The sequence below is a fragment of the Leptonychotes weddellii genome, chromosome 4, assembly GCF_054177405.1.
Source record: "Leptonychotes weddellii isolate Sample4059 chromosome 4, ASM5417740v2, whole genome shotgun sequence".
In the NCBI taxonomy this organism is placed as follows: domain Eukaryota; kingdom Metazoa; phylum Chordata; class Mammalia; order Carnivora; family Phocidae; genus Leptonychotes; species Leptonychotes weddellii.
In genome coordinates, this window is record NC_138372.1 from 156991199 (window position 1) to 157011887 (window position 20689).

Here is a 20689-nt window from a genome sequence, read left to right on the forward strand (position 1 = left end):
TAATGATCCCCTTGAGAATAAGCCTATCACAGCAGGCAAAAGTAAAAATTATGAAAGTAACAGATGTTCAAGCAACGTGCCTCCAGAATTCTGCATATGAGAAAAGAAAGGTCCATGCACTCAAGCTAGCTAGGTATCTTAAGGAGGCCAATTACTCCTAATGACATAAATTGAGGATAACCAGTGCTTGACATTAAGTACCTGTTGTCTTTAAAGAAAAAAACCCACCATGGTAAATAGCAATCGCATAAGTTACAGGGCAGCAGAAACTGGCACCTATCAAGAGATTTCTCTTTTTATTTTTATTTTTTTCTTAATTCACATACAAAAAGCACTGCTGAAGTTAGATTTGCTCATTTTAGTGAAGCTGTAATTTGCTTCTGATTGTATTACTGCTTCTTCCATTTTAGGGTCAACAATAACTGAGGACAAGGGCTTGAAAAGGTCAGCTTCCGAGTAGCTGTTAGTAATTCAGACTGAGGCTACTCCCAAACGCCCAGAGCCTTACAGCACTGCACCTTAATCCACAGAGCAGGGCTGCCTCTGGACTGGCCCATGGCAAGGACAGCCTCACTTTCTCATCTCTGAGGTTCCCCAAATCCCCAGACGGTTATTTTGAAATCTTGTCTGATGTTGGATTTCTTTTTCCAAAACAGACCTGCCCAGTATCAACATTTTAAAGCCCCAAGGAAAATCCCACAGCAAATTCCTCCAACTCAAGTGAACTAAGCACTGAACTTGCAACAAGGAAAGGGAATGTAGCACGGGGCAGAAACTGAAAATACAGCATATGCTTCAAGGAAAACCTTTCCTTAGCAACTCCGGCTTCTTCCTTGTCTTCATGCTCTTTAAAAAATCTTTTCAAAGACCCGAAGGAAAAAGAAGAGTCTGTATTTTCCTTAGGATGGAAGTTTTGGTTTTTTTTTTTTAAAGATTTTATTATTTATTTGAGAGAGTGAGAATGAGAAAGAGAGCACATGAGAGGGGAGAGGGTCAGAGGGAGAAGCAGACTCCCTGCCGAGCAGGGAGCCTGATGCGGGACTCAATCCAGGGACTCCAGGATCATGACCTGAGCTGAAGGCAGTCACTTAACCAACTAAGCCACCCAAGCGCCCAGGATGAAAGTATTTCTAAGACTACCCCACAGCCACAATTTCTGGAGCATATACATGTTGCGATGGGCTTTACATACCAAGTGTTAAAAAAGGTAGGCAGTATTAGCCCCATTTTAATGATGAGGAAATGGAGATTTACAGAGACATACAGCCACCAAATGGCAGTTACGATTTAAACCCAAAGCTGTTGATTCTAAAGAGAACTACTTTGCACAGTTACATACTGCCTTTACTTACCAGTAGGTCTCAGACAGTATTTTTTAGCCACTGTGTCTACTGCCCATTAGTTCTGTCTTGCCTACTCACATCACACCATTTTCTATTTTTCTCTTCTGATACATCTTTTTCCTGACTGCATTTTTACTTAAAAAAAAAAGCAACAAACCATACACTGGTTAATTGTCTCAGGTGGTATAAAAGAACAGCCCCCAAATTTAAATTCTTCCAAGAAAAGATCCAACAGTAAAAGCTGAATTATAAGCTTTTTAATCCATGCTGCTCTCCAGAAATCAAAAAGAGCCTTTTCCCCTTATTAAGAACTCAGTGAACATTTACGGAGTACCCACCGTGCGCTGAGAGTACTGTGCATGGTGCTGTGGGTACGACAACATGAGTGAGGCTGGGTACGTGCCTCCGGAGAACACCGACACTAGTCTGCTGTGGGACAGGAAGGGGTGACATAAATGTATTCCAGGACAATGTGCAAAATGCTGAAACAAGTACAGAGCACCCTGTGTGCAGGGAGGGAGCTGCACTCTGGGAGCATATGCTAGGGGAAAAGAGGGAGCATCGGCAGAAGGCGGGGGGGGGGGTTGTTTCCTTAACATCAACCCAAATGGGATTCCTACTGGTGTGTTTTTTTACTAAATCATTTGATGTTTTATAATTTTAAAAAAATCTCAAATTGAACTGCCCGTCTTTTCAAAATTTATACCATACTTTAGTTTGTCCTTAGCTTTATCTACTCTGGAAGAGACCTAGCTCACATCCCCTCACCTTATTAGCAAAGCCTTCCCTGACTCCCCCAGAAGGTCCTTACCCCTGCTGTCATACATCTTTTTGTTAGCATTTTCCAAACCATTTTAATTATTTATGTCCTCTCTTGTCTATAAAGGCATCAGAACCAAGCCTATTCTTTGTATTACACTGGGGAGGCACTTGGTAATCATTCACTGAATGAATGGAGTTTAAACTCTCTAGTACAGATTAATACCTGGGCAATTGGTATCTGTGTTCAAGCATAAACTATACCCTGCTATACATACTGTTTTAAGTTCTGATCTTAAGGTGATGGTGGAAATATTCTCAGAGCAGTAATTTTTATTTCTCAATATTTTCATTAGATACAAAAGAAATCGAGTTTAAAGTATTCAGGTTGCATTTTAGAATCAGTTTGAATGCATCTGGATCAAAGTCTCATGAGGAGGGAATCCTGAGGGACTCTACCACTGCCCTTGACTGTCACACCCTACACCGTCTGTTTGCGTCATGACATTCATCTTGGCCAAAAACAGAATCTAAAGTGGAGGAATTATGATCTCTGGGCTTAACCTAAGAAACAAACTATTTTTCTATTTAAATGTGAATATGTGAACTTTTAAGGTGAGTGACCTATAAATGATATTCAAGAGATGTTAAGGATTTAGTAATCCTGCTTGGTAATCATGTGAATGTCCCTGAAAACCATAGCATCATACATCACTAAACAGCTCTGAGAGGATTTATTCTACTGTTTTATCACCTGGATAATTAATACATTGTTTTTGAAACGCAACAAAATGCTCATGTCTTAAATTAAGTCTATGACCTAATTTTTCTTTTTGGCCTATCACACTACCCACCGATATGCTGGCAGGAGCTCCAACTAAAAGGTATAGGCAGTGGGTTGCAGGAAGTCTACAAGGGTTGGGAACTTTGGAATTTTCTGAGACGCCACCACTCTCCACATGGGTCCTGTGAAAAGACCCTCACATTCTAAGTTGACTATATCCAGTGCCCAGCAAGAGGAGGTTTTTCCTACTTTGATGATTGATCCTATAATTTCTTACCCTTGGCTCTTAAATCATGCCCCCAACTGAATTTAAATCATTTCACTGGAATGGTTCATGCATGAATACATTCATGAGGCAAAGAACAACGAAAGTCTCCATCACGTAAAACTCATCCCTTATTTCTACCATTAAAATTAAGTTAGATGGTTAATCAGTTAGGAACTGTATGCTTCCATCCCTTCCATTTCACTTAACTTTTGATATACAAAGGGAAAAACAAAAAATCCTGATGCTTAATCCAACTACATCCTGAACAGATAAAAGCTATTTAAAAAAAATCACTTAAGATTGTATGATAATTACGAAAGTCAAAAAATTTCCTTACTTGAGCTGAGTATCTTTGGGACAGAACTGTAGTCGGTCGAAATCTTTAAAAGATAAAAGAACCAGTAACAACTCATTACCCTATACAGAACAAATCACTTTCAAAGTCACTCTAACAGGGCTAGGTTGGCACTTACCCAGTCCACACTCCCCTACTGCTACAACTTTCCCCTTATTGTTTTCAGCAAGATTTAACAACTCCGTTAAGTAAAGATCAGGATCATTCTTTTCAAATTCATCACATCTTGTAGGATGACATCCAACTGTACTGAAAAACATATCTAGCACAAAATAATGTCTTAGGATTATTTTCAAAATATTTTTCATATTACATTTAATATGCAAAATGATAGAATAAGTTCAACTGGTTAATTTTTAATAGCCATAAACTATTTGAACCACAAGAATTGATTAAGTTCAATCATATAATTTTTGGAACACCTTAACAAAGCAGGACATGAATATGAAAATTGCCATAACATATTTGTAAAAAGAATTAATTCAACTTTCCAAAGCTTGGTATTTACTGAGTCTTGTAGAATAGAAAATGAAACAATTTCTTGGAGAATGAAATGTCATAACCTAATTATATCCTTTATATTCACTATTCACATCACTGTCTTTTTCATGTATTTAATATAACAAAATGTATTTCTTCCCCTTAAAAAGGGTGACTTAAAGAGATGGAAGGGGGATTTGTTTTTGTTTTTTTTTTAAGATTTTATTTACTTATTTGAGAACAAGAAAGAGAGCACAAGGTGGGGGAGGGGCAGAGGGAGAGGGAGAAGCAGGCTCTCCACTGAGCGGGGAGCACTCCGGGCTCAATCCCAGGACCCCTAGGATCATGACCTGAGCCAAAGACAGAAGCTTAACTGACTGACCCAGACACCCTGGGATTGGTTTTTCTAATGAAAAATAAAGCTCACTTATTTGGAGACCACACCTTGATAGCTGTAATTGTATGGAACACAAATATGAAGTCAAAAAGGGCTTCTGAGGGGTGCGTGGGTGGCTCAGTCGTTAAGCGTCTGCCTTCGGCTCAGGTCATGATCCCAAGGTCCTGGGATCGAGCCCCGCATCGGGCTCCCTGCTCAGAGGGAAGCCTGCTTCTCCCTCTCCCATCCCCCTGCTTGTGTTCCCTCTCTCGCTGTGTCTCTCTCTGTCAAATAAATAAATAAAATCTTTAAAAAAAAAAGGGCTTCTGAGTGGCCTGCACCTGAACCCACAGGAGAGGTGGGGAGCCTTCCTCAGCCTCTCCTGCAGGTGTTTGCATATAAAGGAGGCAGAGGTTTTAAAGCAGTGAGGACACAGTACAGGAGGAGGAGTGAAGAGGGCTGACAAGGGGAGCTTCAAGAACTTTTAAAAGCATATCTCTTTGGGGATTAAAAAGTATAGAAGGCCATATTCTTATACCCCCAAAGGCATCTCGGAAGGTGACTACTTTTAATCACTAAGAAAAAGTGTCAGTGGATCCTGAAGAGAAGTATGCATTTTAGAAAGATTTCCATAAAAAATAACTTTTAATAAGTAAATCCGTATTTTGAAAAATAACATGGAATGCCTAATTCTTCAATGTCTAGCATAAGAAGCATGCATGCCAAAACACAAAACCAAAATAAGTTAGGTAAAGTGAATGCCAGATAAAGGAGAGGTTTTCTGTAACTAGGATTTCCTTAGGAACCAGTTACAAAACTTCATAGATTTTAAATAAAATGCAAAATGTATGAACATAAAGTGAGCCGAGAGATTATTTATTATTACTTGCATTCCTGGGGCCTTACAACAACGGTCTACGTGATAAATATTTAATAAATGACCCTTAACAGTTTAAGTTTTAAAAATGCAAATAAAAAGCAACTCACATCTAAGCACATTACAACATAAAAAATCTTACATCAGAAATATGTGGGGCTAAACTGTATACCCAGTGAACTTAATTCTCATTAACTGAAATCTTAAAATAATTGTTAAGTACAGTGAGAGAGAGGGTTTAATCACATCTGATACACCAGTGGGCACTTAGAATTCTTGCATTTTAATCATGTCCCATTGCAATCAGTCTGTTTTCCTGTTATTTCTACAGTCACAATCCATTGTATTGTACCTGAGGCAGTTTTTAGAAAGATTTCTTCAAAATAATTCATATTGGGGGGGAGGGGGTAAAAGTAATATGAGGATACCATTTGTTTGTGCCAAATGCAGTGCCTCTTTACTGTCCTGCAGATTTCCACCTGTAATCATAAACTGAAATAGAAAGAAAATAAGCCTACTTGAACAGAGCATCAGCAACAGTTTCCCAAACATGCCTTCCTGCTGCTTTTTTTCAGAATGCTTTTCTCTCTTTGACTGTCACACACTTACCCTTCCTTTAAAATTTGGCTGAAAGGTCATCACCTATTTAGAGTGGTCCCTGACCACCCCTCTCCATACAAGCATACATACAACACAGAATTTGTCACGCCTTCCCATTAAAATGTATTCACATGTCTGTTTTTCCTGTTAGATCAAGAGCTCCTTAAGCACAGAGATCACATTATGAAAGACCAAATAACTAAAGACTTCTAAATTTAGAGTTCTTTTAATCTGAGGCGCCTGGGTGGTTCAGTCGGTGAAGCGGCTGCCTTCGGCTCAGGTCATGATCCCAAGGTCCTGGGATCGAGCCCCGCATCGGGCTCCCTGCTCCGTAGGAAGCCTGCTTCTCCTCTCCAACTCTCCCTGCTTGTGTTCCCTCTCTCGCTGTGTCTCTGTCAAATAAATAAATAAAAAATCTTAAAAAAAAAAAAAATTCTTTTAATCTAAATTGGAGATTCAGTAGTGTTTATTAATTCAACAGTTCTCCAAGTGCGGTCCTAGAACCCCTGGGGGAATGTGAGGTCAAAACTATTTTCATAATAATTCTAAGATGCTCTTTGCCTTTTTTCACTCTCACCCGGCCCCAAGTGTGCAATGAGATATTCCAGAGGCTACATGATGTGTAATATCACAACAGACTGACTGCAAAAACAGATATCCAAGTTCAGCAGTCTTCTATTAAGAGCCAGACATTCAAGAGATGTTTAAAATAAATAAATAAAACAGTTCCACTCACATCACATTTTTTTGGTTTGGAAAATACTTATTTTTCATAAAAATATGCTACCTATGTTATATAATGGTTTACTGTTAATAGATATTTTACATTCGTCTTAGTTCTAATTTCCAATATTAGCAAATAAAACCCACATAAAGAAAAGCTCTTTGGGGTCTTCAGGAATATTGAAGAACGTGAATGGGTTTTGAGACCAATAGTTTGACCATCACTGGATTAAGGCATATTGAATTCTTCGTAAGGAAATGCATGGCTCCTGGCAGAAAGCACATTTCTAAAGAGGCGCCCTCAGGGTCCACCAGCGGTCAGAACGACTGTATTAAAGGGAAAATGTCACAAAGAGCGGTGTGTGGGTGCCGGCTACTGAGGCAGTGCTGAAGTGTGTGCCCTTCTAAAGAAGGGACTTACTAAGCACACTGATGTAGATTTTTTTAAGCATCTCACTCCAAGCGCCTCACTGAGCCAAAATCAAGAATTCCTTCTAGGCACGCGCCTAAAGAGAAAACATACAAAACACAGGAGGAAGTGCAAATGATGAACAGATGTTTTCATATAGCAACCTCAACTTCTAATATAATAGGCACTGAGAACCTAATTCAGGGAACGCACAACCATTATTAAATCCTCAACTGCTTGTAAAACACAGGGTATAACATCTTAACAAAAATATTGGGAGAACTTGACTGTTTACTAACACTACCTAATTCTTTAATACAAGACCAGGTGCCCAGATCTAGTATTTCTATTCTGTAAAATAGTTTCTATTCAAGTCTCTCTTTTATCTATTATAACTTTCCCAAATAGATGAAAAAGCAAGGACAAGACCAGAGAACGTAATTTCCTCTCGCAGGTCACAATGATATCAGGATCATGGTGGCTTCCACCAGAAACCTGATAGAATAAAGGGTGTTTACGCAGGTACAATACCAAGTGCTTTGCACTCCAGCTTTATTTAACTCTCACAACAACTCCCTTAATTAGGCATTATCATTCTCGAATTACAGGTGTGAAAACTGAAGCCTAGAGAGAGAAGCGCCCATGTTACGAAGCTTTGAAGAATGAAGCTGGGGCTGGAACCCAGCGGTGTGAGGCCATAACTGTGCTTTTCATCACTACAACTTAACTGCAAGACACTAAGTTAGATTCCAACTAGGAACCACGACTGAGTAAATTCCATTTCTGTCATTCTTACATCGGTGTGTGTACGTTTCCAAATGTTAGATTAAACTACTCACAGCTGACACATGAAAATTTAGGAGCTTGGTATTTCAGAGTCTGCAGAAAAGCATTTTATAAAGTGATTTACCAAGCAGAGAATGACTGCATAATGAGAAGTGAATGCTGTAATTTTTATCCTTTCTTATTACTTGTGAGCAGTGACTCTCCAGTGTAGAGCTGGGACTGCGGATCTCAGGAGCCAGCAGGGTCCTCTCTTACAATGGAGGTAATTCAACCAGAAGCCGCAGCTACCAAGTCTCTGGACACCACACTGGGGAACTTAACTTTATGTGTGCGTATGTGGGTTACCTTGATATTTTTTAAAAATACTAATTAAAAAGAAGTATCTATTCAAAGAATTTGACACAGAGCTACTGTTCATTTGCTTAGAACTCTCTAAAAAGCAGAATTTTCCTGATAATCAAATTAGTACTATAAAAATTAAAGTGTCTTCTCAGTTATTTGAAAAGGTATATCCATACACAGATACAAGTCTTTCTGATGACCAATGAATTCTAACAAAAGACCACTGAATTCTAACAAATGCTAAGTTATGTTACAAAATTTATTTTTAAGAGTTGCATCTTGAGAAGCCTGGTAATTCAGATAGGTTGTAAAAAATTTTTTTCAAAGACACTTTGCCATTTACCACATTTCTGCTCACATAAAGAACTATCCAAGCATGAGGTCTGTTCCACTTAAGTGTGGTATTTTACTTCATTTACTTGCTAATATTACTTGTTGACAATACATATCCCAAAATGCCAAGTGTGGCATTAGCTCTTTCTCTTCTATTCTACAGTATCTTAACCAAAATTTAATTTTTAAGAAAACTTAACAAAAATTTACCTTTTTAACACCAATCCGGACAGCTCTCTCTATTACATCTTGTAAGTCATCTGTAAAAAGCAAACCCCACATTAAGAAAACTTGTTATAAAAAATTTCACTTATCCCTTCTTGAAAGAAAAATACATAGAAACAATTATATTTACCAAATCAATAGTTTGATGAGTACTTATAATAATCAGCAATAACCCGAGGGAAAAAAAAAAAGAAATCCATATGAGGCAAACTAGATGACTAGTTATCCATTTAATTATATTTTATTCTGTTGACCAAAAGGGAGAAAAGTGACAAAAATCAGGGGGTTCCAACAAAAGGTGAATTTGCTCACTACAATTTAAATTACTTGCCTTAAGTTTGAAACTTGTTGGTACTGTATTTTTTTAAATAAAAATGAAACAATCATTAAAATTGTTATTTTTACTAGGGCTTTTCAAAATATATCTGTAATGCCTCCCAAAACATGATAAAACATCTCTTTGTAAATTGCAGTTAATGCTGTATTTCTATAATTCCCATTCCCACGGAGGAAGGATAATTTTTATTTTCTCTGACAGTTCTTTGCTCTTCCCCCAAAGTTTCTTGTTAAGTAACAACCTTTTCTGGGGAGATCAATAGAAAGCTAAGCTTTAAGAGGCCTGAGGTAAATGGGACAGCAAAATCAAACAATTCTATCATAAAAACCCACTTATTAATTTCATATTTAATTATCACAGGAAATTTAGTTAGAATTCAATTATTTCTAGAGTAGCAATAAAATTTTAGACAAAAACTATCAATTTAGTGAACTTCTAACAACTAGTTTCACTAAATATTATAAACCAGAGTGCTACTGATATTGATGATAATAAAGCTTATTTCACACACACACACATACGTAAGAGTCACAAAGCATGAAATCTAGGAAGTGCTACAACGGCAAGACAATCAGAATATAATTTATTCAATCATCTGCAGTACCTAACATCTTATAAAACAAAAACATTATCAAAACTTCTAAATGCAGTAGAAAAGGTAAGTTTTGAGGTAAGGCTTATGAAAGCTAACATTTAACTTTCTTCTTTCAAGTGGCATGTCACATTCCCAGTATTTAGAGAAGCTTTCACTTAGTATCACCTAGAAGCACAAGTGAAATTGGCTCTAACTTAATTGTTGAAAGAAATGTATAATTCCTCTTCACCCAGACCACAAACCCAAATTTTCCTGTTTGCATTTACATAACAAATACAGTAATTTTCTAAGGCAATATTCATAAACCAGTTTATTGGAGAAATTCTCCTTTCAAAAACGTGTTGTCACCATCATTTCCTGCTTCCTCACCTCAGATGACAAAATACACGAATGATCTTGATATGATAAACAGAAGCCATTTTGCTTTTGGCTAAGCTTTCCATCAATCTTTGAGAAACTACTGTGTATTCCCACCTACACCGCAGGATCCGGGCTCTAGCAGGACTTGGAAGAAAGGGGGGAAGGCAAGACAGGGAAGCTGGAGAGCAGCGCGCCCACTCCTTAACCACATTACCACTTTGTCACCCAGGTGAAAACATTTCCAAAAGACTAGGTATTACAGTGATGTTCAACTGAATGTGATTTTGATGTTCAACTGCATGTGATTTTTAAATTATGTGCCCTCATGTTCAATTGCTTAAAAGACTAATTAAACATCAACCATTGTTTGGCTTTTATGCATTTCTATATTCGAAATTATAAACTTCCTCAGAGAAGGAGGCCTTGGTAACACTGTTATTACAGGTGCTTTATAAATGCTCATGGTTGTGATTTACCCATGTAGCTTATGTATATTTCACTTGGTTTACAGTTTTAAACTATATGCATCCAAGATGCATAATAAATCCTTTTAATATTTCAATTGTAAAGTGGGTTATGCTTCTCATGATCTCCTTGAGGCAGAAAACTTGTCTTCATAGAGAAATTTTTTTTTTTTTTAAAGATTTTAGTTATTTGACAGAGAGAGATACAGCGAGAGAGGGAACACAAGCAGCGGGAGTGGGAGAGGGAGAAGCAGGCTTCCCGCGGAGCAGGGAGCCCGATGCGGGGCTCGATCCCAGGACCCTGGGATCATGACCCGAGCCGAAGGCAGACGCTTAACGACTGACCCACCCAGGCGCCCCTAGAGAAACTATCTTAATAAAAGAAACATTTACCTTGATGCTTCTGAACTCCCCTATAAATTCCTCTGAACATAGGATCTGTCAAGTTGATACCAATATCTGTGGAAAGCAAAAATAATTATTAAGAGCTTCTATTTTAAACTTCTATGTTAAATAGAAGTTCCTGTTATGAAATTTTTCATTCACTCAAACAAAATCTACAACTGACCACTTGTCAGTTACTGTGCTAGACACCTGGGACACAAAGAGGAGTAAGAATTCTAGCTCGCAAGAAACTCACTGCAGAATTGGGAAGGCAGATCCATCAACAGTTAAGAAATAATTCTAAAGTAGACACTGACACTGTGGGACACAGATGAGGAACACCCAACCTAGTCTGGTAGATGGCCCAGAAGTTTCCAGAAAGAATGGATCCCTGAACTGAATCTTAAAGGGTAAGTTAGAGTTACCCAGAGGACGAGGGGAAAACTGCAGAGAGAGGAAGCGGGAGCAGTGCGTCTGGGGTGTGGAAGAGCAGTGACTGTGGCGAGCTACAGGCTGTTCGGCTGGAGAGAAATGTAGGGAAGTGAGTGGCCAGAAAAGTCCAGACTCAGCTATGTTACAGACATTGGTCTGTCTTTAAAACACCAGATGCAATCAGAAGCACAGATGGCTTTTAAGCAGAGGCGTTAAGGTTTGTCTTCTGGACATATTCTGGCGTCTTTGCAGAAGGTAGGATTTGAGGGGGGCAAATGGAGTCCGCAGATCTCATTTGGAAACAGACAAGAGCTCATATTTACAATGAGGAAAACCTGAACTGGGTTAATGTAAGGAGAGATGCAGAGAGCAGAATAAATTATTTCTTTATTCACCAAATACTATGAAGACCAAGCCTGTGTCCTTACTATGTAAGGAGTTAGGGGATACAGAAGGGAGTAAGACCCAACACTTGGTCCCTGCCCTCCAGGAATTCATGGTCTCTATGGGAACTACAAATATACTTGGTGATATAATATGTTAGACTAAGCAACACAAGGCAAGAATGTTTTTCTTTATTGCTATATTCCTAAAACCTAACATAATGGTTGCGCCATAGTAGGAGCTCTATACATGCTAAGTCTATAATTACTATGTGCTTGGGAGCACAAAGGGGGCATTAACAGTTTTGGCAAACATGACGAGAAAAGCCTCCCAGCAGAGCTGGATCTTGAACAAAGCTAAAGCTTACAAGATGACAAACGGAAAGGGCATTCTACAACATGGACGCGTGCAGGCACCGACTGTATCTGGAAGACGAGAAGAAAGAAATTCATTGTGCCTACACAGCAGTGGTCCTCAGTGCAGCGCAATTCTGCAGCCCCTCTCTCCTTCTAACCTCCCCCCTTGGACAGCATTTAGCAATGTCCATGTTCATTTCTAGTTGGCGCAACTGAGGGGAGTTACTGGCATCCAGGCTTGAGGCCATGGATGCTGCTAAATATCTTATAATGAACAGGATAACTTCCCGCAAGAAGGGATTATCTGACCGCCAACATCAAGGGCCATTCTTGATAAATCCTGCTGCAGAGTACAAGGGGAATAACAGGATGTGAAGTCAGACTGTACTGGCCATGGGCAATAGTAATACCTTCCTTATGGGGCACCTGGGAGGCTCAGCCAGTTGGGCGTCTGCCATCGGCTCCAGGCGAGATCCCGGGGTCCTGGGATCGAGCCCCGCATTGGGCTCCCTGCTCAGCGGGGCGTCTGCTTCTCCTGCTCCCTCCGCCTCTCCCCCCACTTGTGCTCTTGCTCGCTCTCAAAATCTTTTTAAAAAATAATAATACCTTCCTTATTTAAAATACACACCCTTTAGCATTTAGCACCAGGAGAATCTCCAAGTTCATGATGGTTGGGGGCACTTGCCTTCCTACAAACCCTTACATTATTTCTGCTTACTTTCAGCTTCCTCTTGGTAATGTTCTCACCCTGATTTCTGGCCCTGAGTAAGCTGTGCTGCTTCCACATGAAGACAGACTTGAGGTGATGGATGGGAGTTTGGACGATCTAAGGGATGGTGGAGAGAGTAGTCCAGACATTGGGAAAAACAAAAGAAGGGCACAATGCAGAAAACTTGAAAGATATTTCAGCAACAGAATATATGTCAATAGAGGGCAGCAGATGAATTCATACCGGTACCCTTTAAAGGATTATTAACACACAAACACTGACCACAGTAAATACAATATAGGGGTTCAATGGAATGGCCCAGATCACAAGAATTCAGCATCAATTTTTTTTAATTAAGGAAAGGAAACTAGATAGGGCAGAGGACAGACTGAGAAAGGGAGCCCAGGGAAGACAGGAGAGGCTTTTCTGCCTCGAAGAATCCTTCACAGAGCTCCATCTACAATCACCCACCATGGACGATGGTTAGGAGCACAGACTTGGTCTGTATTTCTTCTACTCACTTCCCCTTTGTGCAGCAAAGAGATTAGTATTTTTCCAAAGCAATCTTTTTACTAGAAAACAAAGTGAAAAACAAAGGAAACAAAAGCAAGCAAATTTACCAAGTAAACTTTATGATACTTATTTTAAAAGCAACGGAGGGGTGCCTGGGTGGCTCAGTCAGTTAAGCATCCAACTTTTTAAAGATTTTATTTATATATTTAAGAGAGAGAGAGAGCAAGTGAGCGTGCATGAGCAGAAGGAGGGGCAGAGGGAGAGGGAGAAGCAGACTGCCGCTGAGCAGGGAGCCCGACTTGGGCCTCAATCTTAGGACCCCGAGATCATGACCTGAGCTGAAGGCAGACGCTTAACCGACTGAGCCACCCAGGTACCCCAGGTGTCCAACTCTTGACTTTGGCTCAGGTCGTGGTCTCGTGGTCTCGGGCCTGAGATCAGCCCCTCATCAGGCTCTACACTCATTACGGAGTCCGCTTGTCCCTGTCCCTCTCCCTCCCCACTGCCCAGCCCCGGCTTGCACTCACTCTCTCTCTAAAACAAATAAAATCTTTAAAAAATAATTTTAAAAAGGCAAATTGAAGATTAACTTGGGGGCTCAGTTTCTGAAGCCTTCCCATGTCCTTTTCTCAACTTGCCTCACTGGACTGGATGCTAAATCGTTCTTCAGCACTTTATGCTGAGGCAGATATGGGTGAAGCCAATTCAGGGTGATACACTACTTCTTAGAACCCACTTCTAGTTGTGGGTCAGTCCTTCAGGCCCTAAGTCGCAGTGTAGTTCAAAAATCTGTATTCAGCTTTGGACCCAGGTGAGCCTTGGGCTTTAGGATATCCTACCCTGGCTCAGCCACCAATTTCTTCCCTCTGCTGCAAGAAATCTCTCCTGACTTACAGCCCTTGGCGCTTTTCTTTCTGACATATGGTTTGCTTGAAGTGTATTCCTTAGCCAGTTATTAGAGCTGTTTTCTACCTTGAATAGAATGCTTAGTCAGGTTTGGTGAAGGGGGTCAGAACATACCACCCCAAAATATGCCACTTTGGCATCCCAGTTATTTTGAGCTGAATGCACTGGAGAAAGAGCAGATGTAGGCAAGGCTCTCTGGTCTCCCTGCTTTGTAATGAAAAGGAGGTCATAAAATTTCCCATGAGAGAGATCCCCTCCCTATATCAAGAACAGAAGAATATTGTTATCACTGTAATACTGTTATCACCAGTCTGGGAGTCAAAGTCAAAATGAATCTGTACAAGCAGACCCAAATAACCCTCATCATCTCCCATTAGTTTCCCCATACATATCCTCGTCATGGTCCCACAACTCAGACAGTTTAAGCCCTTTTATCACATTGCCCCTTATGCTTTTTGGCCTAATGGCTTCTTTGGGGCTTCATTTTCCTTCTGAAGACTCCCAGATACACAAAAAAATGTCTATGCTTTTCTCCTGTTAATGTCTTATGTCAGTTTAATTCTTCAACCAGCCACAGAACCTAACAGGGTAGGAGGAAGCTTTTCCTCCTCTACAGGGCAAATACATTCTTTTCCTTGACGCAGTCACTTAAGTTCTCTAAGAACTTCTCCTCCCTTATACTGGCTGACCTCTGGGCCTCCCACTCCCCATCTACCTACCCACCGGCAAACCCCTGCAGGGTGGTTAAGATAATTAAGAGGTCAGTATGGAGGGGGTCAAAGAAAAGTTCAACTCGATCACCAGAAAGTGTAAATTTGTGAGCAAGTAGCAAGAAATCCAATGAAATGGAGGAACTGCAGTTATGGAAAAAGAATGGGCTCAGGAGTCAGAATTCGAATTCGACAAATAAACAATGATGTTGGGCAAATCAGTGGGCCTTCTGGGCCTCAGTTTCCCCACTAATAAGGCATAACATTTCTCCTTCCAGGGATGAAATGTGGCTCAAACTGGAAAATGAATGTGAAAGCATTTTGCAAATTAAAAGCCTTATAAAATGTACTTACTATTATTGCTGAGCACAGTATACATTCTGTAACATGCCAGTAACACATGAAATTTTAGTCAACATTAGCTACCCTGCCATACCACCTCCGGTGGTTAACACTCTCAATTCATTATTCAATAGCCAAAGTAAGCCCATCTTTTTATACCTAATTCATGATGCAACTACGAAAATAAAGCCACTCAAAATCCTACTTATTTAAATTGTTCAGAATGCTCTAATTTAGTATAAGAGATACTATCTTTTCAATTAAAAAGTCGCTATCACAGAGGCACCTGGGTGGCTCAGTCAGTTAAGCATCTGACTCTTGGTTTTGGCTCAGGTCATGATCTCAGGGTGGTGAGATCGAGCCCCACGTCGGGTTCTGTGCTCAGTGCAAAGTCGGCTTAAGATTCTCTCTTTCCCTCTCTCTCCCCCTCTGCCCCTCTGCCAGCTCAAGAGGGCTCGCTCAAATAAAATTTTTTTATATATTTTTAAATTTTATTTTATTGTATTTTTTTTTAAAGATTTTATTTATTTATTTGACAGAGAGAGACACAGGGAGAGAGGGAACACAAGCAGGGGGAGTGGGAGAGGGAGAAGCAGGCTCCCCGCAGAGCAGGGAGCCCGATGCGGGACTCGATCCCAGGACCCTGGGATCATGACCTGAGCTGAAGGCAGTCGCTTAACCAACTGAGCCACCCAGGCGCCCTAATTTTATTTTATTATGTTGTGTTAATCACCATACATTACATCATTAGTTTTTGATGTAGTGTTCAAATAAAATCTTAAAAAAAAAAAGTTCCTATCACAAGGATGTGTTGTCAACAAACTCAAAAAAAGTGAACAAATAGTATATGAGAACCAATTTCTAGCTTGAAATAGCTTGAAAAACTAAGATGGGGTGAGAGCATGATAGGAAGAAAGACAATGTAGAAAATGACTACCGCTGATGGGCGAAATTGAGGGAGTCATACATTTAGTGGCACGTCGTCATCTCGTAAGGATCAGTGATGTTTCTTTTCCATTATTCTTTTTTAACTGGCTGGCTTTAAAAGCAGTAACTGCTTTACTGTTAAAAACTACTTCTGGTATTAATGAGATTTCTCAAAACAAGAGTGGAAAACTGCTTGCAACCAAAACAAAACCACATCTCCAAACTGATGCCTCACTGGGCTCAGTGAAACACGTCCTATCACTGTCACCTATGATCTAGGGATACAAATGGACAGTAAACAGGGTGTTTAAAATTGCTTCGGATTTGCTTAGCCTTCAGATAGAACTTCAACTTTACAGGAAATACAGGAAATTAGAGGACAAGCTAAACACCAGCACACAGCAATCAGACAAATTCAAAAGACAGACTTCCGTGGGGCCACCAGCCAAGTGCTTCTCCAAGACAGTGCCACGAGGAAAGAAATGTGCTAGCTCAAGGGGTTGGCAAGCTGTTGCTGGCAGACCAACCCCTATCTTTCTTTGCCCCTGAGCTAAAAATGGTTTTACATTTTTTTTTTTAAAGATTTTATTTATTTATTTGACAGAGAGACACAGCGAGAGAGGGAACACAAGCAGGGGGAGTGGGAGAGGGAGAAGGAGGCTTCCCGCCGAGCAGGGAGCCCGATGTGGGGCTCGATCCCAGGACCCTGGGATCATGACCTGAGCCGAAGGCAGACGCTTAATGACTGAGCCACCCAGGCGCCCCTGGTTTTACATTTTTAAATAGCTGGGGGAGTGGGGGGAGGAATCAAAAGAATAATAGGATTTTGTGAAACCTAAAAATTATAAGAAACTCAAGTTTCGGTGTCCAAAAAGTTTTACTGGAACACAGCCACACCCATCTGTTTATACAGTGTCCATGCCTGCTTTTGAGTGACAAGATCAGAGTATTTGCGACAGTGATCATATGGTCCACAAAATAAAAAATATATACTATATGGCCCTTAAGGGAAAAGTTGGCCAACCTCTGTGCTAGATACAAAACTTAAGGGCATCCAAATATCTGGATTGGATACTGTTTAAAGATACTGTTTTGGACACGACCACCTTACAAAAGAGGCTCCAGAGAGACCCCTTGCCCGTTCCATCACATGAGGACACAATGAGAAGGCAGCAGCTAGAAACCAGGAAGGGGGTCCTCACCAGAACGCAAACATGCTAGCGCCCTGACTGTGGACTTCCCAGCCTCCAGAACTGCGAGAAATACATTTCTTATTTATAAGTCACTCAATCTGCAATATTCTCTTATAACAGCCCAAATGGACTAAGGCAATCTATAACATCAGCTTCTCTCTTACCAAGAGAGAAGTGTACTTACCAAGTAGGTGGATTTTATCTCCCAGTCTATCAAACCTGTGCACTTCTTTCCGTCTCCCCCCTACCATAACACTCCAGTCAGCCAACTCCAGCCCGAACGCCACTTTGACTCCCCTTCTGTTCTGTTCTCCACCCGACCCATGGTTTCTTTCATTCATAAATCAGATCATGACACTCTTAACATGGTAGGACCTTGGCTCTGCTAATCTCTTTAGCTCATTCTATACCATCCTCCCACCCTCTCAGCCCCTTCCCCATTTCTCTCTGTTCCAGACCCACTGGTCATTTTTTCAGTTCCTCAAAAGTACCACGTACCCTCTTGCCACAGGATGTTTGCACAGGCTGTTCTGTTTGGAACCTTCTGCCTTTCTTGGCCTACTGAACTCAATTTTTCAGAGCTCAGTCCAAGTGTAACTTCCTCAAGGAAACTTTTCTGACCTGCCGGACTGTTTTGTTCCTCACCAAATACCCAGAGAACCATGCTCCCTTTCTTCAGTGCCCTCATGTCTGTAACTGTGGTAAAGCCCTTAGTGCATTCATGAGGCTGTCTCCACCACGAGACTGTGACCTAGTTTCTGACCCCACCACCGCTTCCTAGCATTTAGCACCCTGGATGGCACACAGTAGAGACTCGGTAAATACTTTCACAGTAGATACTTTAAAAGGAATGAATGACTAGGTTGCTTAAGGGAATCAAAGACAAATAGGAAATACGATCCAATCCCTAGAGAAATGGAATTTATACAAAAAAGGTGGCCAAAAACCCCAACTGGCTTGCTTCTAGGGCCACAGGGCAGGATCAGAATCCTGTTGAAAAGACAACTACAGATTAATCCTAGGTACCTAAAAGCTGGATGGCCCGAAGGGATAGTTATGCTACTAATTACTGTCAGCTGCTCTCTCATTGGCCCATGGAGGGGGGCGGGGGCTGCTAGACTAGTAATCATCTAAAGTCGTGCTTCTCAAACTAGGGGTGTTCCGGGGCGCCTGGTGGCTCAGTCAGTTAAGCGTCCAACTCTTGGTTTGGGCTCAGGTCATGATCTCAGGGTCCTGGGATCGAGCCCCACTTGGGGCTCCGCACTGAGCAGGGAGTCTGCTTGAGGATTCTCTCTCCCTCTCCCTTTGCCCCTCCCCCCACTTGAGCATGCATGCTCTCGGGCTCTAAAATAAATCAATCACCAAAAAAACAAACAAAATTATGGGTGTTCCACAGAGTATGTAACACTTCGAGATTTCATGGAGTTTCAATTTTACTTCAGAAGATTTAGGGGGTAAAATATCTTAATTTAAAAAGGGCACTATATTATTTCAAAGATAAACACAAAACATCCAAAGAAATGTAAATGCATCAAGAGTTAGTTACACATCACTGTTGCCACCCCTACCACCCCTGGAATATGCTTCTTTCTACGCATAAATCTATTAAACAACTAGGGAAGGATATACTTAAAAAGTTTAAACTGGCTATCTCAGGAGAGTAGGAAAAAAAATGTATTCAAAATAAACGCACCCTCTTCAGGAAGCCTTTCCGAACTTATCTTACCGAAAGGTTCAAATTCCTTTATCAATTTTCTTACCACCATGGTACTAAAACTACGTATATTCTTTTACCCATTCATTCATACTTCCATTGACCATCACTGTACTAAGTCCCTGGGAAACAAACACTACGGAGTATTTGCCTTAAGAGTGTGGTCTAGTGGGAAAGAGAGACACATAAATATTTAATTATAAAATAATGTGTCAAAGGGTAGAGTTATGAAGTCTGCTCTTGCAAGTAAAAATCAACTAAGCAAGAAAGGTAGTCAGTGGGATATTAGAGGCAAAAGTGACATAATGGTCCCGAACTGCCACTCTAAAACCTTGTCCAAGGCAAGAAACAGCATGTCCAAGTGTTTGTCAAAGATAAAAGGGATGAGGCTGGAACAGAGGGCAGGACCAGAACACGGATCGGTTTTGTATGCTGTGTCAAGGTACTTCAACTATCCTGAGGACAGTAACTGAAGGAATTGAAGCAGAAGAAAACTGTAGTTGATTTTTACACAGACCACACTGAAGGCTGTATGTATGATGCGTTTAAGGAGACATGACTGGAGGCAGGGATTTAGTTTTATATCACAAATAATAAGTTGTCTTTTCCTTGTGGAATGTTTCATGGCCCTTAGCCCATCTCCCCCACTAACTATATCACAGATTGGAGTAGAGAGGCAGACAGACACCACATCTGGAAAATGTCTACGACTACTGAGGACTACACCCCAACCCCACCCCTGGTTCTCCCACAGCATTTTTAAACTTCTTTTGTGGCACTGAAAACACGCTCCCCTGCCCTTGCTTTGACTGTACATATCTCTCTAGTCTGAAAAATAACTGCATCACTCGAAACTTTCATAGTTCCAAAAAGTTAGCACAAAGTCTTCGGAAAAAATATCGCTTAAAATAACTCAGATCTAAGACTACATTTCCAATTGCCCAGTAAATGTTTCCAGCTGGATGTCCTATAAGACTCTCAAACTTAACCTAATCCACATGGATCTCACTACATCTCCTACCCACTGCCAAACTAATCATGCTTCCATTTCATATTTAGGTATTTATCCCAACTCTGAGTCATCTCTGACTGTTCACTCTCCCTTACTCCCATGAACACCTGCCAAATGCTGCGTATGTACATCTCTTCTATTTCTCTCTCCTTTTTCCACTGCCCTAGTTCAAGCTCGGAAATGTTTCCCCATCTCTCCCCCTCCCCCATAGAACCTACAGTAACTAACAGGATTGCCTTATTAAAGCGGAGATGTGGTCATTGCCCTTTCCCACCTTCAAGTAGCTGGAAACGCCACAACGACAAGATCACACCCAGCTTTACTAACTGTTGTAACGCACAGCCCCAGGTTCCTGGTACATAACTGGCATTCCATGATTCATTTGAAGAAAGGTTGAAAGCCTTCAGCGAAGCTCCACTCTACACACAGTAAAAGTAAACTCAGCCAGACCTTTGAGTCCCAAGTTATCCTTCCAATCCTAACTCTCCAGCTTTTCCCATGTGCCTGGTAGTAAATACTCTTACCCCTTTGGTTCCTGTCGCATCTTCCCCCGTCTTGTTCTACTGATGGTGAACAGATTATTGTTCTTGCCAAGTAATTGAACTTGTTTTTCTCCCCACTATTTGTGTCCTCCAGTTTCTGCACCAGATGGTGATGCCAGCAGATCAGGGACCGGGTCTCTGCGCCCTGT

General features: G+C 40.8%; 1 protein-coding gene and 1 long non-coding RNA gene across 7 annotated transcripts in view; one reads left to right on the plus strand and one right to left on the minus strand.

Annotated features, from left to right (window-relative positions):
• The window catches only part of TATDN1 (TatD DNase domain containing 1), a 43082-nt gene that overhangs the window by 21877 nt on the left and 516 nt on the right, over positions 1 to 20689 (minus strand). For 2 of the 6 annotated variants that reach the window (XR_014144380.1, XM_081816523.1), the window contains exons 2-6: positions 10810 to 10875; positions 8646 to 8695; positions 5671 to 5734; positions 3628 to 3771; positions 3492 to 3534 (exon numbers count right to left, since the gene is read on the minus strand). Coding sequence is in view for 4 of the 6 variants with exons in the window: in XM_081816523.1 (XP_081672649.1) it covers positions 3492 to 3534; positions 3628 to 3771; positions 5671 to 5734; positions 8646 to 8695; positions 10810 to 10875 (367 nt within the window). In the remaining 2 variants the exon portion in view is untranslated. Of the gene's footprint in view, positions 1 to 3491; positions 3535 to 3627; positions 3772 to 5670; positions 6235 to 8645; positions 8696 to 10809; positions 10877 to 20689 lie in introns of those variants that run through there. The other 4 variants (XM_081816525.1, XM_081816524.1, XM_081816526.1 and 1 more) reach the window with 4 other exon arrangements.
• LOC145715910 (uncharacterized) lies at positions 1472 to 10514 on the plus strand. The gene is made up of 2 exons (XR_014144381.1): positions 1472 to 2717; positions 7956 to 10514. It is a non-coding gene; the product is annotated as an uncharacterized LOC145715910 (long non-coding RNA).